This window comes from Bos taurus, chromosome 19 (genome assembly GCF_002263795.3).
Source record: "Bos taurus isolate L1 Dominette 01449 registration number 42190680 breed Hereford chromosome 19, ARS-UCD2.0, whole genome shotgun sequence".
NCBI classification, from domain to species: domain Eukaryota; kingdom Metazoa; phylum Chordata; class Mammalia; order Artiodactyla; family Bovidae; genus Bos; species Bos taurus.
In genome coordinates this window covers 33,383,333-33,400,421 of record NC_037346.1, presented here as the reverse complement: position 1 = coordinate 33,400,421, position 17,089 = coordinate 33,383,333, and the positions used below count along the sequence as shown (strand labels likewise).

At 42.5% G+C, this 17,089-nt stretch overlaps 1 protein-coding gene across 30 annotated transcripts in view; it reads right to left on the bottom strand.

Moving 5' to 3' along the window:
• Nucleotides 1–17,089, bottom strand: part of NCOR1 (nuclear receptor corepressor 1) — a 115,658-nt gene that overhangs the window by 41,940 nt on the left and 56,629 nt on the right. For 22 of the 30 annotated variants that reach the window (XM_024979813.2, XM_024979819.2, XM_024979812.2 and 19 more), the window contains 6 exons: nt 15,316–15,443; nt 13,586–13,803; nt 12,652–12,714; nt 10,326–10,465; nt 8,705–8,831; nt 462–1,014 (listed from right to left, as the gene is read on the bottom strand). In XM_024979813.2, the coding sequence (XP_024835581.1) occupies nt 462–1,014; nt 8,705–8,831; nt 10,326–10,465; nt 12,652–12,714; nt 13,586–13,803; nt 15,316–15,443 (1,229 nt within the window). The remainder of the gene's footprint in view (nt 1–461; nt 1,015–8,704; nt 8,832–10,325; nt 10,466–12,651; nt 12,715–13,585; nt 13,804–15,315; nt 15,444–17,089) is intronic. The other 8 variants (XM_024979822.2, XM_024979815.2, XM_024979820.2 and 5 more) reach the window with 3 other exon arrangements.

Below are 17,089 nucleotides of genomic sequence, written 5' to 3'. Positions count from 1 at the left end.
ACACTTTTCCTCCAGTCCCCATTTTTGCCCTCAGCATCTCTCACATCTCACACGCAGGCACTGTGGCCTCGCTCCGAGGCCATTCCATCCGAGGGCAGAGCTGGGGCCCCCGCCTCCCGCCTGCCCCTTCACCACCACGTCACATGGCTCGGCCACCACAGCAGCAGGCAACTGCGGTTCTGGTCACAGCTCTGGGAGCTGACCGCCATTCTCTGCTATCATATGGGATGTACCTAACAATTGATACGGAAAGAAGTTAAAGTCTTTTTCTTTAAAAAATAACGACCACACAGTTCTTTTTGGTTAATCAGGTGACTAGCATCAGAACCCAACAGTAAAAGCAGACAGACTCTCTCACTGGCCAGTATTTACACAGGAGCAACCTTGGCAGCCAGCACCACCCCGGGTTCAGTCTGCGACCAGCAGAATAAAGACAGGGGAGGTCAAGGAGGGAGCCTCACCGCTGCCTCTCGGGCTCCCCGTCCACGTCCTCGTCTGCACTGCAAGTGGCGCTGGAATCGTGGTCGGACAGGGGCTCGGGCCTCGGGGCACTCAGCTGCTGGGCCACCCCTAGATCGTCTTCTCCAGGCTCCGGCTTCTCGCCACTCCTCTGCAGGTCTCTGTCTTTGGGGTCCCCTTCGACTCTGGATGGACTGCTTTCTGGCACCCGCATTTCAACATCCACAGCATCGGCCTTGGCGGCAGAGGGGAGGTCAAGAGCAGAAGTGCCTTCAGCCCCGTGCTCCTCGTGCTCCACTTCCATCGGCTCGGCCGTGTCCACTGTGATGCTATCATTCGCCGGGGCTTCCACACTGTCATCCTCGGCCACTTTTGTGCTCGCAGCTGCCGGCGAGGGAGAAGGCCTGGGCACGGCATCAGGGGTGGCCTCCAGCTCGGCCGCGGCCTCAGCAGTCCCTCGAGGAGGCGCATTTTCAGTGCTGTCTTCGCCAGGCTTGACAGCTTCAACTGGTGAAGGAGAAGGAGCACTTTCTGTATCAGAACTATTTTCAGCACCTTAAAGATAATGATACAGCATAAAAATCTGATAATGAACATGTGTCAGGTGGTGACAGAAGCCATGCTTGAAAGTACTTGTTTAGGATGAGTTATCCTCCTGTGATGACCTCCCTTGAAGTACCACAGCACTGGGAAAACAAGTTTTCTAAAAAGTACGAAAGGGAAAGCTCAAATTGCCTCAGTCTTTGGAAACAGAAAGCATAAAAGCTTTTAATGTCCAAAAATAATTCATACAAAATTTGAAAAAGATAGATTAAAAAATAAAACTAAATCAAAAACATTTCCATAAAAGATGACATTCTGATTTATTTCTACCAGTCCTGTCTCTGCTTTTTTTAACCCAGGAGAGCTGACATTAGAACAGCACCATCCAAAGAGGAACCTAATGCACATTACATCTGTAATTTTAATTTTTCTTGAGGCCACGTTAAAAAAGTAAGAAGAGAGACAGGTAAAATTAACTTCAACAATAATTTTATTTAACCCAATATGTGCAAAATATTACCATTTTAAACATAACCAACATAGAAACCTAGTAACAAGGTGTTTTACCTTTTTTTAGTACTAAGTCTTCAAAATTTGCTATTTCACATTTCGGCACATCTCAACTTTCTCGACAGCTGTCCCTTGGTGTCTGGAGGGGACTGATTCCAGGAAAACCCCCACACCCCACCACAGATACCAAAATCCACGGGTGCTCAAGTCCCTTGTATAAAAGGGCGTAGTGTTTGCATACAACCTATGCACATCCTCCAGTACTCTTCACATCATCTCGAGATGACTTATGATACCTAATAAAACTTCTATCTGAAGAGCTGTACGAACAATGCAAATGCTGTGTAAATAGTTGCCATAGTGTGGAATTCTGCTTTGGGGCACCTTCTGGGTTTTTTTTTTTAATATTTTGGACCCGCAGCTGGTTGAACCCGCATATGCAGGATCCTCAGGTGGAGGGAAGATTGCAATCACATTTTAAGAACTCAACCACCACACGGGTGTCCAGTGGCTACCTCACTGGATAGCAAAGCTCTAGGACAATATTACATAGGTTCTGTCATTTAATTTGTTGTAACACTGGTCTTTCCCACCATTTGTTCCATCTCATACATGTACTTTTAATGCTTTTACCTAGATGTCACAAAGGAATTACAAATTCTCTGTGTCTTACTCTGGACTGGTATTCAACTCTCCCAAGTCTCAAATCAAGCTCTTTTTTAGAGTTTAGTATCCAGCAAACAAGCTAGGAACCCAGGAGTCATCTTTCACACGCTCTTCTCATTTATCTCCAGATTCTGCACCTTGATGAGTTATAGATTTCTCTCTAAAAATATCCCTCAAATCCAGCCATTTCTATTCAATTTCACAACTGCCATTTGACTCCAGAAACGACTCTTCTCACCACCACCCCAGACTCCTCTCTACCACAAAGCCAGAGTGAATTTAAAAGCCAAATCTTACCAAAACTCACTCCCACTCTCTCCCGCTTAAAACATCTCCAGGAGCCTTGCTGCTCCCAGGATCCAGTCCCAAGCTGCTGGGTGTGGCCATTCTTGCGAGCTGCCAGCTCTCTCTCCAGCCCCGCCTCCTCTGTGGTCTTCTTTCAGTTCTTTGAAGGTCCATGCATCCCTTACCACTGACTACACACATTCTGAATGGCTTTCATCTACTCTTTCCTTTGGATATTAGATCAACTACCACATGCTTTAAAAAAAAGCCTTCTCTGATTACCTCAACAAAGCTGAACTTTGCTGCTGATGGCTTCCACAGCACATGTACTGACTGCAGCTACAATTTTACTTTTGTTCACAATTACGTGACCCCTGGCTGTTGCTCCCATGAGCCTGTGAACACCATACGGGTAAGGATTACACATTTTGCTTTTCATTTAGTCCTAGTGACCAGCACAAGGCCGAGGTCCTGGCACAGAGCGGGCTCACATACCTGATGCGGTGTGAAATGAATGAGTGGCTGTGAACATGTCTTTAAGTTTACGTCACCTTTCCTCTATTACTGAACCCTTGGGCTACTTTCAACGCGACACTGCTATGAACAGGACACAGAGATACTCACTTCAACATTATGTTTTCGATTATTTTCTTAAAATAGATTACAAGACAACACAAAAAATTTACATCTCCCTAAAATTAATACATATAACTCCAATGAGAATCCCAAAGGTGTGTAAGATCAATTTATAATTTATGTGAAAAAATAAGTCCCTGAGAAAATTCAAGAAAATTAGAAAATGTTACCAGCATGGGAGAGACTTACTCCTCAGACACTTAAACTCACTACAAAGTCAATGTATTACGACACGTTTGGGGCTGCCCCAGAGACAGACAAGACAAACCAGTGGTACAGAAGAGAAGGTCAGGAACAGGTCCTGATGGACGTGAGGAACTGATACATGCCAGAGCCAGTGCTCTAAATCTCTGAGGCAGGATAACAGCTAATGAGTGCGATTTCTCAGAACTGGTCCTTTGGTGGGAGAAAAACACGAATGCTGCCTTACATAATGCAGAAAAAGAATTCCAAATGGGATAAATCCTTTTAAAACTCTTAAGAAGATAATCTAGTACGAAATACAAATAACCTCAAGAGATATGCAGAAATATTTTAAGCAAAATAGGAAACTCGGATGCCATAAATGTATCATTTTTATATAAAAAACAGTAAAAATAAAAACTTAAATGATCATATGAGAACAAATACTTTTCACACATAATTTTTAATAACTCGACAAATTCATGCTTTCATTCATTCAAATATGTGCCTAACACCTGCCATGTAAGAAGCTGTTTGAGGTCCTGGTAACCCAGCCATGGGAGAAGAAATCCTAGGGTGAAACAGGGAATGAGCAATAAACACTTGACACATCAGGTAGTAATAAACGCAGTGAATATGGAACTCACTGAGAGCCAGTGGGTACAGAGGCATGAGAGCACTCACATGACATCGCCAGAGGCCCAAAGGAAGTGAGGAAGCGCATGCCAGGAAGAAATGAGCACGCGGAAAAGCCCCTCACCTGGGGTTGTCAGCTTGGGCGCAGCAATGAGGACAGTGGGCAAACAGAGGGAGTGGCGCCTCACACCTGCCAGTGCCATCATCACAAAGACAAGCAGTGCCAACAGCTGGGGGGACGTGGAGAAAGGGGGCCCTTAATGCACTGCTGGTAGGAAGGGAACTGGTGCAGCCACTATGAAAAAGAGTATGGAGCTTCCTCAAAAAATTAAAAACAGGACTACCATATGACCCAGCAATTCTATGCCTGGGTATTATCTGAAGGGGGAAAAAAAACACTAACTTGAAAAAATATATGCACTCCAACATTCACTGGAGCACTATTTACAATAACCTAGATATGGAAGCAACCTAAGTGTCTGTCAATGGATGAAAGGATTCAGAAAATGTGGTATGTATATACACACACACACATATATGTAAACATATATAAATATATGTCTTGTCATTTCTGACAACACAGATGGAACTTGAGGGCACTGTGCTAAGTGAAATAAGTCAGACAGAGAAGGACACTGGATGATCTCACTCACATGTGGAATCTTTAAAAAGAAAACAGCACCAATAGAGAGAATACACTGGTGGTTGTCAGAGGCAGGAGGTGAGGAGTAGGCAAAAGGGATGAATGTGTCAAAAGACTCAAACACCTAGTTATAAAATAACTAAATCCTGTGGGTGTGACGTACGGCATAATGACTACAGTTAATTACACTGTGTTGTAAATCTGAAAGTTGCCAAGAGTAGACATTAAAAATTCTCATCACAAGAAAAGTAACTATGCAATGATGAAAGTTAACCAGACTTACTGGATGATGAACTAGATTATTTCATAATGTACAAGTACTGAATCATTATGTTGTTCACCTGAAACTAGTGTAACATTATATGTCAATTTTATCTCATTTAACCACAGTAAAAAAGAACAGAGTGAGCAACAGAAGGGGCCGCCAGAGGCCAGAGACGTAAGAAGGGCCAGTGCCTACAGGGAGGCTGCACGCCTCACTGCAGGCCTCCAGCTTTGATTCTGAATGAGATGGGAGAAGCATCACAGGATGTGGAGCAGAGAGACCTGACCTGATTTGTATTTTACAAGGTTCACTCGGGCTGCTCTCTGGAGGAAAAAAAATATAATGGAACAAACAGCAGCAAGCAGACCAATCCAGAGGCCACTGAAGGAAGGGACAGTGGCTCTAAGTGGGGTGGCAGCAATGGAGGAGGGGAGATCTAAGGAGATGCACCCACGCACCCAGGGGGAGACTGGAGGGAAAGGGAGGTGTGGAGGTGAGAGACACAGGTCGGTTTCGGATGCTGTTAACCCTTAGGTGCCCAAATACAAAGGTTATACAGGCAGTTAGATGTGTGAGCCTGGACTCAGATAACAGCTCAAGTCTCAACAACAAAAACAAAATCAAAAGACAAAAGCTCAGAAGAGCACCTCATGTGTTATAAGGTCTAATGGACAGCAGCAATTATGGTTGGTGAAAGATGTTACCAGTGTTGAAAGGCAGACAAAAAGCCAGACTTCATCCTCATTTCCGGAGAGGGCAATGGCACCCCATTCCAGTACTCTTGCCTGGAGAATCCCATGGACGGAGAAGCCTGGTGGGCTGCAGTCCATGGGGTCCCGAAGAGTTGGACACAACTGAGAGACTTCACATTCAATTTCAATTTCATGCATTGGAGAGGGAAATGGCAACACACTTTGGTATTCTTGACTGGAGAATCCCAGAGACAGTGGAGCCTGGTGGGCTGCCGTCTATGGGGTTGCACAGAGTCAGACACGACCGAAGCAACTTAGCAGTGGCAGCAGCAGCATCATTTCTATTCACACAGTGATGGAAGCCAAGTTCGAGGACAAACTAACAAGTCATTTCTCCTCCAAAGCCTGGAGGACACGTCAGTGATTATGCAGATGACATCATCTGGCATAAGCACTCCTTCAGTTATCTTCTTCTTTCAAGTCTCAGTGCTTTACCAAGCACCAGCCAAGTGTGAGTGTCTTTTTCTTTCCCCCTCAGAACACCTCAAAGAATGATTCAGACCAAGAGAAAATCTAAATTACAACAAAGGTTTGGTCCTTCTGATGTAACTCATCGAATTACGAAAGATACTCATATGGTCAGACGCCCATTCAGGAAGCCAACATGGAGACTTGGCCTCTAGCAGCTATCTCCACTCACCCGAGCGCAAGAGCCTGAGGGCACAAACCCATGTGGCTTCAGGGTCTCCGTGAACTGAGCAGTTAAGACCAATCAGGGCTCATGGAAAACGCACTGTGCTTGCTGCTCTGCTCTGACAAGTGAAATTAAGTCAAAGGAACTGGAGACCCCACCATTCTGGTGGCAAGTTCATTTCCTACTAATAGGAAACCATTCCAGATGTCATCATTCCAAGGATCTCCCTCATAGCTCAGTCGGTAAAGAATCTGCATGCAATGCAGGATACATTGGTTCAATTCCTGGGTTGGGAGGAAGACCTGGAGAAGGAAATGGCAACCCACTCCAGTATTCTCGCCTAGAGAATCCCATGGACAGACGAGCCTGGCGGGCTACAGCCCGCTGGGTCCCAAGAGTCAGACATGACTTAGCGACTAAACCAGCACCACCAGACGTCACAACACACACACACGTACAAATGGCATGATGTGACCAGGCCAGTCCACACTAGAGCCCACGGAAGCATTGCTGTAATACCAGGTTGTAATTAACCTGACAACCTCATTTGACAGTTTGGAAAAAGCTTCACACAAAGACAAAGAAACAGGAAGAAAAGAGAAGGAAAAAAGTCATTTCGTGGTGTTCAATTTTTAAGAGTATGTCAGCCCATGCAACAGGATTCCATGTTCTGAAATAAACATACATATGACAAATAGACTTGGCCCTTGTTATGCACTGAACTGTGTCCCACCCCACCCCCAAATTTATGTTAAAGCCCTAACCCTTAATGTGACTATATTTGGAAATAATGCCCTTAAAAGGAGATAATAAAGGTTAGATGAGGTCATAAAAATTGGACCCTAATTTAAAGGGCTTCCCTGGTGGCTCAAATGGTAAAGAATCTGCCTATAATGCAGAAGAGACCAGGTTCGATCCCTGGGCGGGAAAGACCCCCTGGACAAAGAAATGGCAACTCACTCCAGTATTCTTGCCTGGAGAATCCCATGAACAGAGAAGCCTTCTGGGCTAAAGTTCCTGAGGTCACAAAGAGTTGGACATGACTGAGTGACTAAGCACTAATACAATAGGTAAGTTTCTATTGTTTAAGCCACCCAGTCTTGTGAAATAAAAGCTTCATGTACATTTATAACCCAGGCAATACTGGCTACCAGTTACAACCCTATTGAAGTCAGCAAACTCTGAGGACCTCTTTCCAAATGCCAGCCACCCCTTCAGACTGCTTGCAGCCCCTCAGCTCGCCCCAGGCAAGCCTGCTCCAGTGGTCTCTCCATTTTGGCAATACCCTGGGATTTCTTTGGAAGGAATGATGCTAAAGCTCAAACTCCAGTACTTTGGCCACCTCATGCGAAGAGTTGACTCATTGGAAAAGACTCTGATGCTGGGAGGGATTTGGGGCAGGAGGAGAAGGGGACGACAGAGGATGAGATGGCTGGATGGCATCACTGACTCGATGGACGTGAGTCTGAGTGAACTCTGAGAGTTGGTGATGGACAGGGAGGCCTGGCGTGCTGCGATTCATGGGGTTGCAAAGAGTCGGACACGACTGAGCAACTGAACTGAACTGACCTGACCTCGGTTTTCACAAAACCTCACAGAATAAAGTTCACTTATTGCTCAAAGTCAAAACCCATTTCAAGATAAATTTTAAGTTTAAAACCCAATGACAACAATTTGTAGAAAAACCAGAATTTAGTATTTCTAAAACTCCTGGAAGGTGTAGAACCTTTTAAGCTTAAAACATAAGCGCCTACAAAGGAAAATGCAAACAGCTCTAATTACCTGCAAAGCTTTAATTCTGGTAATTTAAAGATAAAAAGCAAATGAGATAGAGAAAATATTTGCATACATCAAACATGAATACGTTTAAGATATAACATATTAAAAGCTACTGGAATCACTGTGAAAATCCCCACTTGAGAAGAGGACAGTTAAAAGAAATTCACAGAAACTTTAATAGTAATGTAAACTAAATTAGGTACCTTTTTTAATTCGAAAAAAATCAAGAAAACATTTACTTTTTGAGGAAGTTGTCACTAATTTTTCAAAAGCATAAAGGATTTTATTTAAGTTTCTTGACATTTCTTTGGCCAATGCCTCTGGGACATTAATACATTTTTTTCATGAAAACATCAATATGACATGTTCAGCTTTATAAATGCTGAAATAAATCAAGCTCGATAAAATAAAGAAAGAGGAAAATGAAACTGAAGGTACTGACTGAACCAACATGTGTGGCAACGATAGAGACACAGTGACAGCTTATGGATGTCGGCACTTAGTGCCTCAGGTAGGACTGCCATCCTTCAAGACCTTTCAATTGCAGCACCTGGACCATCTCAGGAGCTACATAAATACACGTGTGATTGAATGATAAATACGCTGTGTTCTCGTTTCCTGAATGAAGCAATCCCTAGACAGCCAAACAACTAAGGCACCCATCACGCATGTGGGCCAGCAGACGCCACAACCAGACGGAAGAGTGGTGGTACCTTCACTGTCCTCGGGGTTCTCCTCTTCGTTAGAGGCCTCAATGTCCTCATCCTCCTGTGCCGAGACGGTGGAGGCCACGCTTTCACACTGAGACACGTCTCGCTCTTCACGGGGCTTCCGTGAGGCCTAGAAGAGTAAAACTACTGTTACTTTGGATTTACATAACTGAAAGGAAAGAAGCAAGCCTTCTCACAGCTGAGCTGAGGCAGAAGGTGTACTCTAGACCAGCAGCTGCCTGTCTGACAAGCACCCTGGCTGGGGGCAGGCAGTCCCTTCAGGGACCACTAACAGGCCTTGTGTGCAGATAGATCGCTTTTATCAGAATGATCAAGTCACATCCAAACCATTTTCGGAACTACTTATCACTCTACATGGACAAACAGCCAAAGCCTGAAAGACTCCTGTTCTTCTCCCCCTCCAAAAAATGTTATTTTTCTAATAAAAATAACATACACATTTATTTTCTAGTAAAAATAATGTCATGGAATGTGGAAGACAGAAAATTATGTTAAGAAAAATAAAAATTGCTCATAATGCTAGCAGCTAGAGAGTCTCATCAGAAAAGTCTTTGAGTAGTGTGAAGATGTTAAGCTCATGGTGAGAGACACATATTTACCAAAATTTTAATTTTTGCCTAACAGCTGGAAATTTAAAAATGGCAACCAATATTAATGGATGTTTTCTTTCAAGACAGGCTCATTCATTTTCAAGAAAATGTCTGCAAACTTTCAGGTCTGAAAAGCCTGGTTTTTCTGTCATGCTTTTAATTAAAAATGACATTCCATGACAAAGGCGAGGTTTGTTTAGCTTGGAGCTCAAACAACCCCAGTGTGCCTTTCCTTGAGTGCTACCCTGGCCCAAGACAGTACAGAGGGCTCTCTGCCCCGCCCATCATTATACAGACACGTGTGCAAGGCTCAAGGTTTACCAAAGCCAAGTTTTATTTGCTTCACCAAGGGCACTAAGTGAAACTGCCGTTTTACAAAAACAAAGCTGCAACTGCCTGGAGATGAAGAGTGCCCTGAGCTTGGCGGTGCCACCAAGGTCCACACCAGCGTACCAGCACTCTCACTCACAGCTTCTCTGACCCCATGGATGCAAATGTCCACACAGTGGGAAAGGGAACAGCTTAATATTCTTATGAAAACAAAATATTCATGGAGCCCTCAAAGAGCTCTGTAGACTCTGAGAACACTGGAATTTCCTTGTTAACGCATTTTCAATAATCTCTCATAATCTTTAAATAATTTTTTCCGTAACACTTCAAAACTTGCTGGTTTTTAGTCTTTACCCCATGGAGTCTCTGAGAAAACGTCTTTTTTCATAAGCCAGATCAACTCATTCAATATGGTCAACAGAACTCTGAAGTTTTCAATTCAAACTCCAAAATGCTTATATTTTTCAAATCCAGTTTACAGTAATTCAAAAGTACTGCACTGCCATTACTACTAACAGAAATTTTTCTCTCCGGGCAATAAACAGAGTCAACTTGTGCCAAGAAACTAGCATATCCTTTATAGGTAAGGCTACAAAAAAGTTTTCTTCAAGAGCAATCTTTGAAGCGCAAAAAAACCCCCAAAAAACAGTAAGTAAAAGATTCACCACCTCTGATACACTCACTTTCTGTTTATGCTGCTGCAAAAGGTTGTCAAGGTTGTGCCTCCGTTTATAGTTAAAATAGAAGTTTTTACATTGGGCTTCACTTTTAGTTCCCACCATCTTGGCAATTGCTGCCCAGTTACGACCATGTTCCACTAGACCTGTATTTTAAAAACAAACCAAACATTAACTGAATAGTCACCTGATACAGCAAACAAGAAAAATAATACAATACCCCTAATCCTTGCACTCACCATCATTAACACTGTGTTTTCAGTTATTTATTGATACATTTCAATGCTTATTGAAATGTGATTGACACAAATTCATTAACAGCTCTATTTTTCTATCCAAAGTTCAAACATGCTCAATATTGGAAGAATGTGACCCTGTCCTTGCTGTGTTATCTCCCAGAGGACCAGGACAATGCAGACACACAGGGAGGGAGAGCCCAGACACTGTCAACTGCGTGGTTAGGTACTTCTAGATCCTGGGGAACACTGTATCAGCACAAAGTTAATAAGGCAATCAAATGTGAGTGACTAACACCAAGTAAAGACACATACTTGAGGCTCCAGGTATAATCAACATGTCCCCAGTCCATTTCCAATCAAGGATCCCCTCAAAAATATCAACCAGGTTTTCTTTTTTTTGTTGTTGTTGTTGTTTTACTCTTTCCGGAAGATTTTTTTTTTTTTTTTGAATTTTTTTTTTTTGAATTTTTAAAACTTTACATAATTGTATTAGTTTTGCCAAATATCAAAATGAATCCGCCACGGGTATACATGTGTTCCCCATCCTGAACCCCCCTCCCTCCTCCCTCCCCATGCCATCCTTCTGGGCCGTCCCAGTGCATTAGCCCCAAGCATCCAGTATGGTGCATCGAACCTGGACTGGCGTCTCGTTTCATACGTGATATTTTACATGTTTCAATGCCATTCTCCCAAATCTTCCCACCCTCTCCCTCTCCCATAGAGTCCATAAGACTGTTATATACATCAGTGTCTCTTTTTCAACCAGGTTTTCTTAAACCTTCTGTAACATAATGCATCACAGGAACCTATGCAATCTGACTTCCTTCCAACAAATGACACACACATGCACACAGAAACATATGTGCATGAAATATGGGCATATAAATGCATAAACAGAGATGTACATTAGACATAGGTGTATCCAAACAGGAATTTCTAGTGCAAATTTAACAATTGGCGGGGAAAACATCAACTTTTCAAGGTTAACACCAGTAGACTCCTTCACAATGAAAACTGAAGATCACCTCCAGTTTCTGCCAGCATATGACAAAAGCTGAAAGGAAGGGGCAGGAGCAGTTGGGTGTGGGGATGTGCCTCGGACCAGACCACACCGTGGCCACGTGGGCATCCATTTACTGCGCTGTGACGGTCAGATGACAGCAATGCATATGAGTACAACTGTCACAGCAAACACACCTCAAATAAAAATATTCTGAGGACAGAACACTCTAAACTGCTGTATTTTAGGCAAAGTTTACATGATTCTTAAATGTGTTACTCATTACCAGCTAAATAGAAAATAAATCTGAAATGTGTCACTAAAAGGTCAAGCTATTTGTACTAATTTCTCTTTGGAACTGCAAGGTAAATCCTTAACCCTCAAAAGAATTGGCTAAATTTTCTCAAAATTATTTTACTTAAAAAGAATTTATTTATAAAACAATTATTTATCCTTTTAGAAATTTTAGCTAATTTCTAACTGTATGACCTGTACTTTATACAGGTCATTTATAAGCAAGAACAGAAGAACAAAAGACCCATAGTGTTCCCGAGTAAAATGAAGGCCATATGCTACACAAGTGTCAGAGGCAGAACTCAATCCTTCATCTGTCTGGCTGTAAAGTCCATGCTCTCATCTCTTGAATCACAGCACAATTTCTTAGCAATTTGTAATCAAACTTAGCCTTACTAAATGCAAACTGAGGAAATAGTTATCATTCTATTAAATGCAACTTTTAAATAAGAGACTTTTTCTATCAAATACCTTCCAAAACAACATTAATTGCATTTAATCACAACTCTTCTGTAAAACTGAAAGGGCTTACCTGCTCTCTAACAAGACATTCAAAATAAAATGAGAGAGAATGTTAAATCCCTCAAAAATGGGTCCCTCAAACAAGACACACTGGGGTATGTTACAGAGCAGGATACTGTCAAAAAAAACCTTCTAAGTGTACTTCTAAATTCTGCTTCCATTGTGGAAGAACTTTTTTTTTTTTTATTAAAAAGGAATTAGTTCCATATCACTCATTACTAATAACCCTAAAAACAAACAAAAACAAACCCGAAGAACCTGAACTACTATCATTTACCTTTTTTAGCAACTTCCATTTCTTCTTCTGTCCATCGAGAGGTTTCTACAGGTTCCGTAGAAACTGAAACAAAGGTAGAACTCAGTAAGTCAGAGAAAAGTCATCCACAGATTATACAGCACCAAGCATATAATCTGTTAACTCCAAACACACCTCCACGCTCTCACCAGTTATCTTTCTAAAGCACCAATCTAATTACAACACTCATCTATTTAAAAATCTTTGTTTTGTAAGCAAAGCAGAATATAGTCAAAACAAAGCCCACCATGATCTGTCCCCATTCGCCTGTCTAAATTATTTCATTTTATCCTTGTCATTCCCAGAACTTGCACTTTCTTCATATCAATACTTCATGTAATAATAAACTTGGTACCACCGAGCCACCAGTGACAGGACTCGTCATTAATATGATCCTTTTATAAACTAATGAAGATAGTTCCTAATAAGAGAGAAAAATGCCTATGCTTAGACCCAGTATTTCCTTGTCTAAGAATTTATTCCTATGAAAGTCAATTTAACAGAAAGAAAATGCCAGGTGAATACAGTTTTTTTCATTACAGTGCCATCTATGTTAGCTTTAAAGGGGGAAGAGATGGCCAACATTTCACAGCTACCAAAAGTGATAATAAAGATCAATCAGAAACTAGAAGACATTCGTGACACGTGCCTAGTTAAAACCTTAGAAAACAAGGGGGCACGCACACTAGGATTACAACTAAGTACAAAGGAAACCCACAGTCTTAGGGTAGTGAGGTCGGGGCTGGTGCTCTTTTTCAGAAGACTTTGATATTTCAGTCTAACAAATGTAAAGGCCAGAGTTTTAGATCAGGATTTCTACGCTGCCCATACCAGATGTCCCTCCTGCGGCACCCCAGCACTGAAACGGAACCCCAAACAAAATTGTGGCCCATTCGCTCCAGCCCTGTCCACTCACCGGGCTCTGGCGGTGGTGGCAGAGGTGGCGGGGGCTCCTCAGTGGCCGCGGCCGCAGCAGCACTGGCCGCCGCAGCCTCACTGGTCATGGACCTGGTGATCCGGCCCTTCCGACGGCCCTGGCTATTGGCGGTCTTCCGGCCCCGGGGTGTGGCCTGCTCTCTCTCCTCAGTTTCTTCTGCTGTTCCCTCTGTCTTATCCTTTTCCTTGGTATTTTCTCTAGAAACAGTGGCCAAAGAACATTTTGTGTGATTTAAAAGTATACATACACCAAAAAGATTAAAGCTTTCAAAATTCTTCAGACAGAAACTGAACAAACTGCCCCCCTCACCCCCAAACTCTCAGTTACCTGGAATAACCATTTGGGCTTCTCATCAACACAAACTCAATTTACCCAAAGACATGCCCGCTCACCCTCCCTGCTTCCTGCTCCCTCGGCCCCAACTACCTGCTGTTGACAAAACCAGCACGCTCACCATCACCCAGTTTACAGACCTGATCGCGCCTGCAGCTCTCTCCCATACTCGTCACTCCCCATCAGTGAACCTTCCATCCCACTAACATTTCTCCCACCACCTGTGCTTCTTTCACCGCTGCACATGTCCAGAGCCCCAGCAGCCTAGCCCCAGCCTTTCACGCCTGCCTGCCTGCCTCCCACCTCTCCGTTCATCCTAAACTGCTCACAGAGCCACATTCTAGTGGAAGACCTGTGGCAGGAAATCATTTCAGCCATGCTAAGCCTACCTTTTCCCAAACAGAGCCATACCACTCCCTGAGTGAAGTCCACATTTGAGATTTAAGGCTTTACATATCGAACCCCAACCTCCTTCTACTTTTCTCCTGAGGCGTCTGATGTCCCAGTCTAATGAAACCACTATCTGCCATTTCCCAAGGAGGCCTGTCCATCCACGCTACACCCTCTATTGTACCCACACTGACCACTAGCTCCTGCATGAAGTCCTCTAGACTATACAGATGGAAGAAAATCTCAAGCTCTTCTCAGTCTCCCAGCTTCTGCACATGCCTTCCAGGCCATTTTCTTCTCCTCCCTTGGATCTTGCCTAATTCCCCTCCTGGCTTATAAACTGCCCGAGAAGAGCACATGTCATGCAGGTCTCTGTACCCTCCAGAAGACTGAGCTCTCAGAAGCAGCGTATGCGCGCTCATTAAACAAACCAGGGATTTTAAGAACAAAGTCAAAACGAGATGTGGCAGTAACTTATGAGCACTTATGAGTAATTTATAACCACTGACCACGTGGTGAGGACAAATGTTTTATCTGAATAAGTAAAAAAAAAAAAAAACAAAACTATAGGTTTCATCTTCCTAAAGTACAAAATTAGAATGGCCTGAGTATCTAACACTTTAAAAACCATGACAAATGATTTAGGCTGCTTTAACTGCCTCAAAATCAGACAAACCTTCAGTATTTCCAAGAAGATTAGAGAAATAACAAAATAAATATTAAAAAGAAATGAACAACTACACAAGCAACAACTACTTGTGTATTATTTAGTCCATCCCTTCTGAAACAGACTAGGTCATATCTGGCAAGTAAGTCCATCAATCCAAAAGTTATACTTACTAGAATATTCCACCCCTTAATTATGTCAAATAACTACTAGGTGACAAAACACATATCCCATTTATTTTTCTAAAATCTAAAACTTTATACCTTCAATAGATTCAATCTCATTATTTTCAAATAACAATAATATTTAACTAACTCACTTAGAGTCCTCCTTTTCATCTTTTTCTTCTTCATCTTTCTTTTCCTCCTCTTTTTTTTCTGTTTTTTCTGCTTTATCCTCTTCCTTTTCTTCTACTTTTTCTTCTTGTGAGGGTCGGGCAATTTGCTGCTAGAATGAACCATCATTTGTAAAGTTGGAACGTTAAAAGAAATAGCTACTCAAATTGTAATAATAAATATCTATGCAACAAATTAAACTTATTAATTAATCCTCCACAATGTAACTAGGGGTCATGTATTAAAAATCATCTGAAAGCTCTTTAATGTAGTCTGTATGTATTGCTTACAAGGGTACACACACACACATGCTCCTTGTGTTTGGATCCAGAGAGGTGACAATGTTAGGATTCCACTCAGAAATCTGAGGTTGATACTCTTAATTCCAACATCTAATCTGTCAAACATTTCAATTCTGCTGTGAAATTTGATAAACTATAATTTACCAAACCATTGTCCCTAGTATTAAATATTTAATATGCTGCCAATTTTTTCATCATTATGGATAATACTACAAGAAACCTCTTTATGTTGTTTGTCTTTGGGGGAAACATTCATTTATCAGAATAGTAGACAGTCAGGGTCATTATCAAGAATGAAGCAATTTGGAAAAATACTATGGATACAACAAAGTGAAAAGTAAACACTCAAATATATCTAAGCTGTAATTACAACTAAGTGACTGTAAATAAGCATATAACAAAGACTGGGAGAGATAAGATATAGACCCTTGTATCTCTGATGTATCGAGTACTAGAATTGTGATTCTGAGAGAAAAGTAAAATTAAGTTTGCGTTGAGTCCTATTACGTTTGTTTATTGAAGAAATCCAACGGCCTAACCAAACAGGACCATCCCAGGCATAGTACCTCTTTCCAGTCTCTGCTCCTTCCCAAAGGGTCTGTGCTCAGGCTACCCTCAGCACACCCAACATTTTCATGCCTTTGCCCAGAACAAAGCAAAATTTTCCTTAACTTTTGATGGAATCTCAAAGTCTTTTACCAACTCCCCAAAACTACCATTAGCTTTTTCCTTAAGATAATTTCTCTTCGGTCTTCTCCAGAAAATGTCCTACACTATGCCTCCTTCCAACCCAGGTGGAAAGAAGAATCAGAACCCGTCTTGTTCCCGACCGCCCCTTCTAGAACACTGTTCAACCATGGTGTTTAAAATCTTTTTACAAATTTCAGAAAGTCTACCTATGACACCTTTCTTCATCATTTAGTATTAAGGATCGACTCTCAAAGTCTCCCAGGAACACAGAGATGACTTCATCACATGGCTCATTCAGTTCAGTTCCGTTCACTCACTCAGTCGTGTCCAGCTCTTTGCAACCCCATGAATCGAAGCACGCCAGGCCTCCCTCTCCATCACCAACTCCCAGAGTTCACTCAGACTCACGTCCATCGAGTCAGTGATGCCATCCAGCCATCTCATCCTCTGTCGTCCCCTTCTCCTCCTGCCCCCAATCCCTCCCAGCATGAGTCTTTTCCAATGAGTCAACTCTTCGCATGAGGTGGCCAAAGTACTGGAGTTTCAGCTTCAGCATCATTCCCTCCAAAGAAATCCCAGGGCTGATCTCTTTCAGAATGGACTGGTTGGATCTCCTTGCTGTCCAAGGGACTCTCAAGAGTCTTCTCCAACACCACAGTTCAAAAGCATCAATTCTTCAGCGCTCAGCCTTCTTCACAGTCCAACTCTCACATCCATACATGACCACTGGAAAAACCATAGCCTTGACTAGACGGACCTTTGTTGG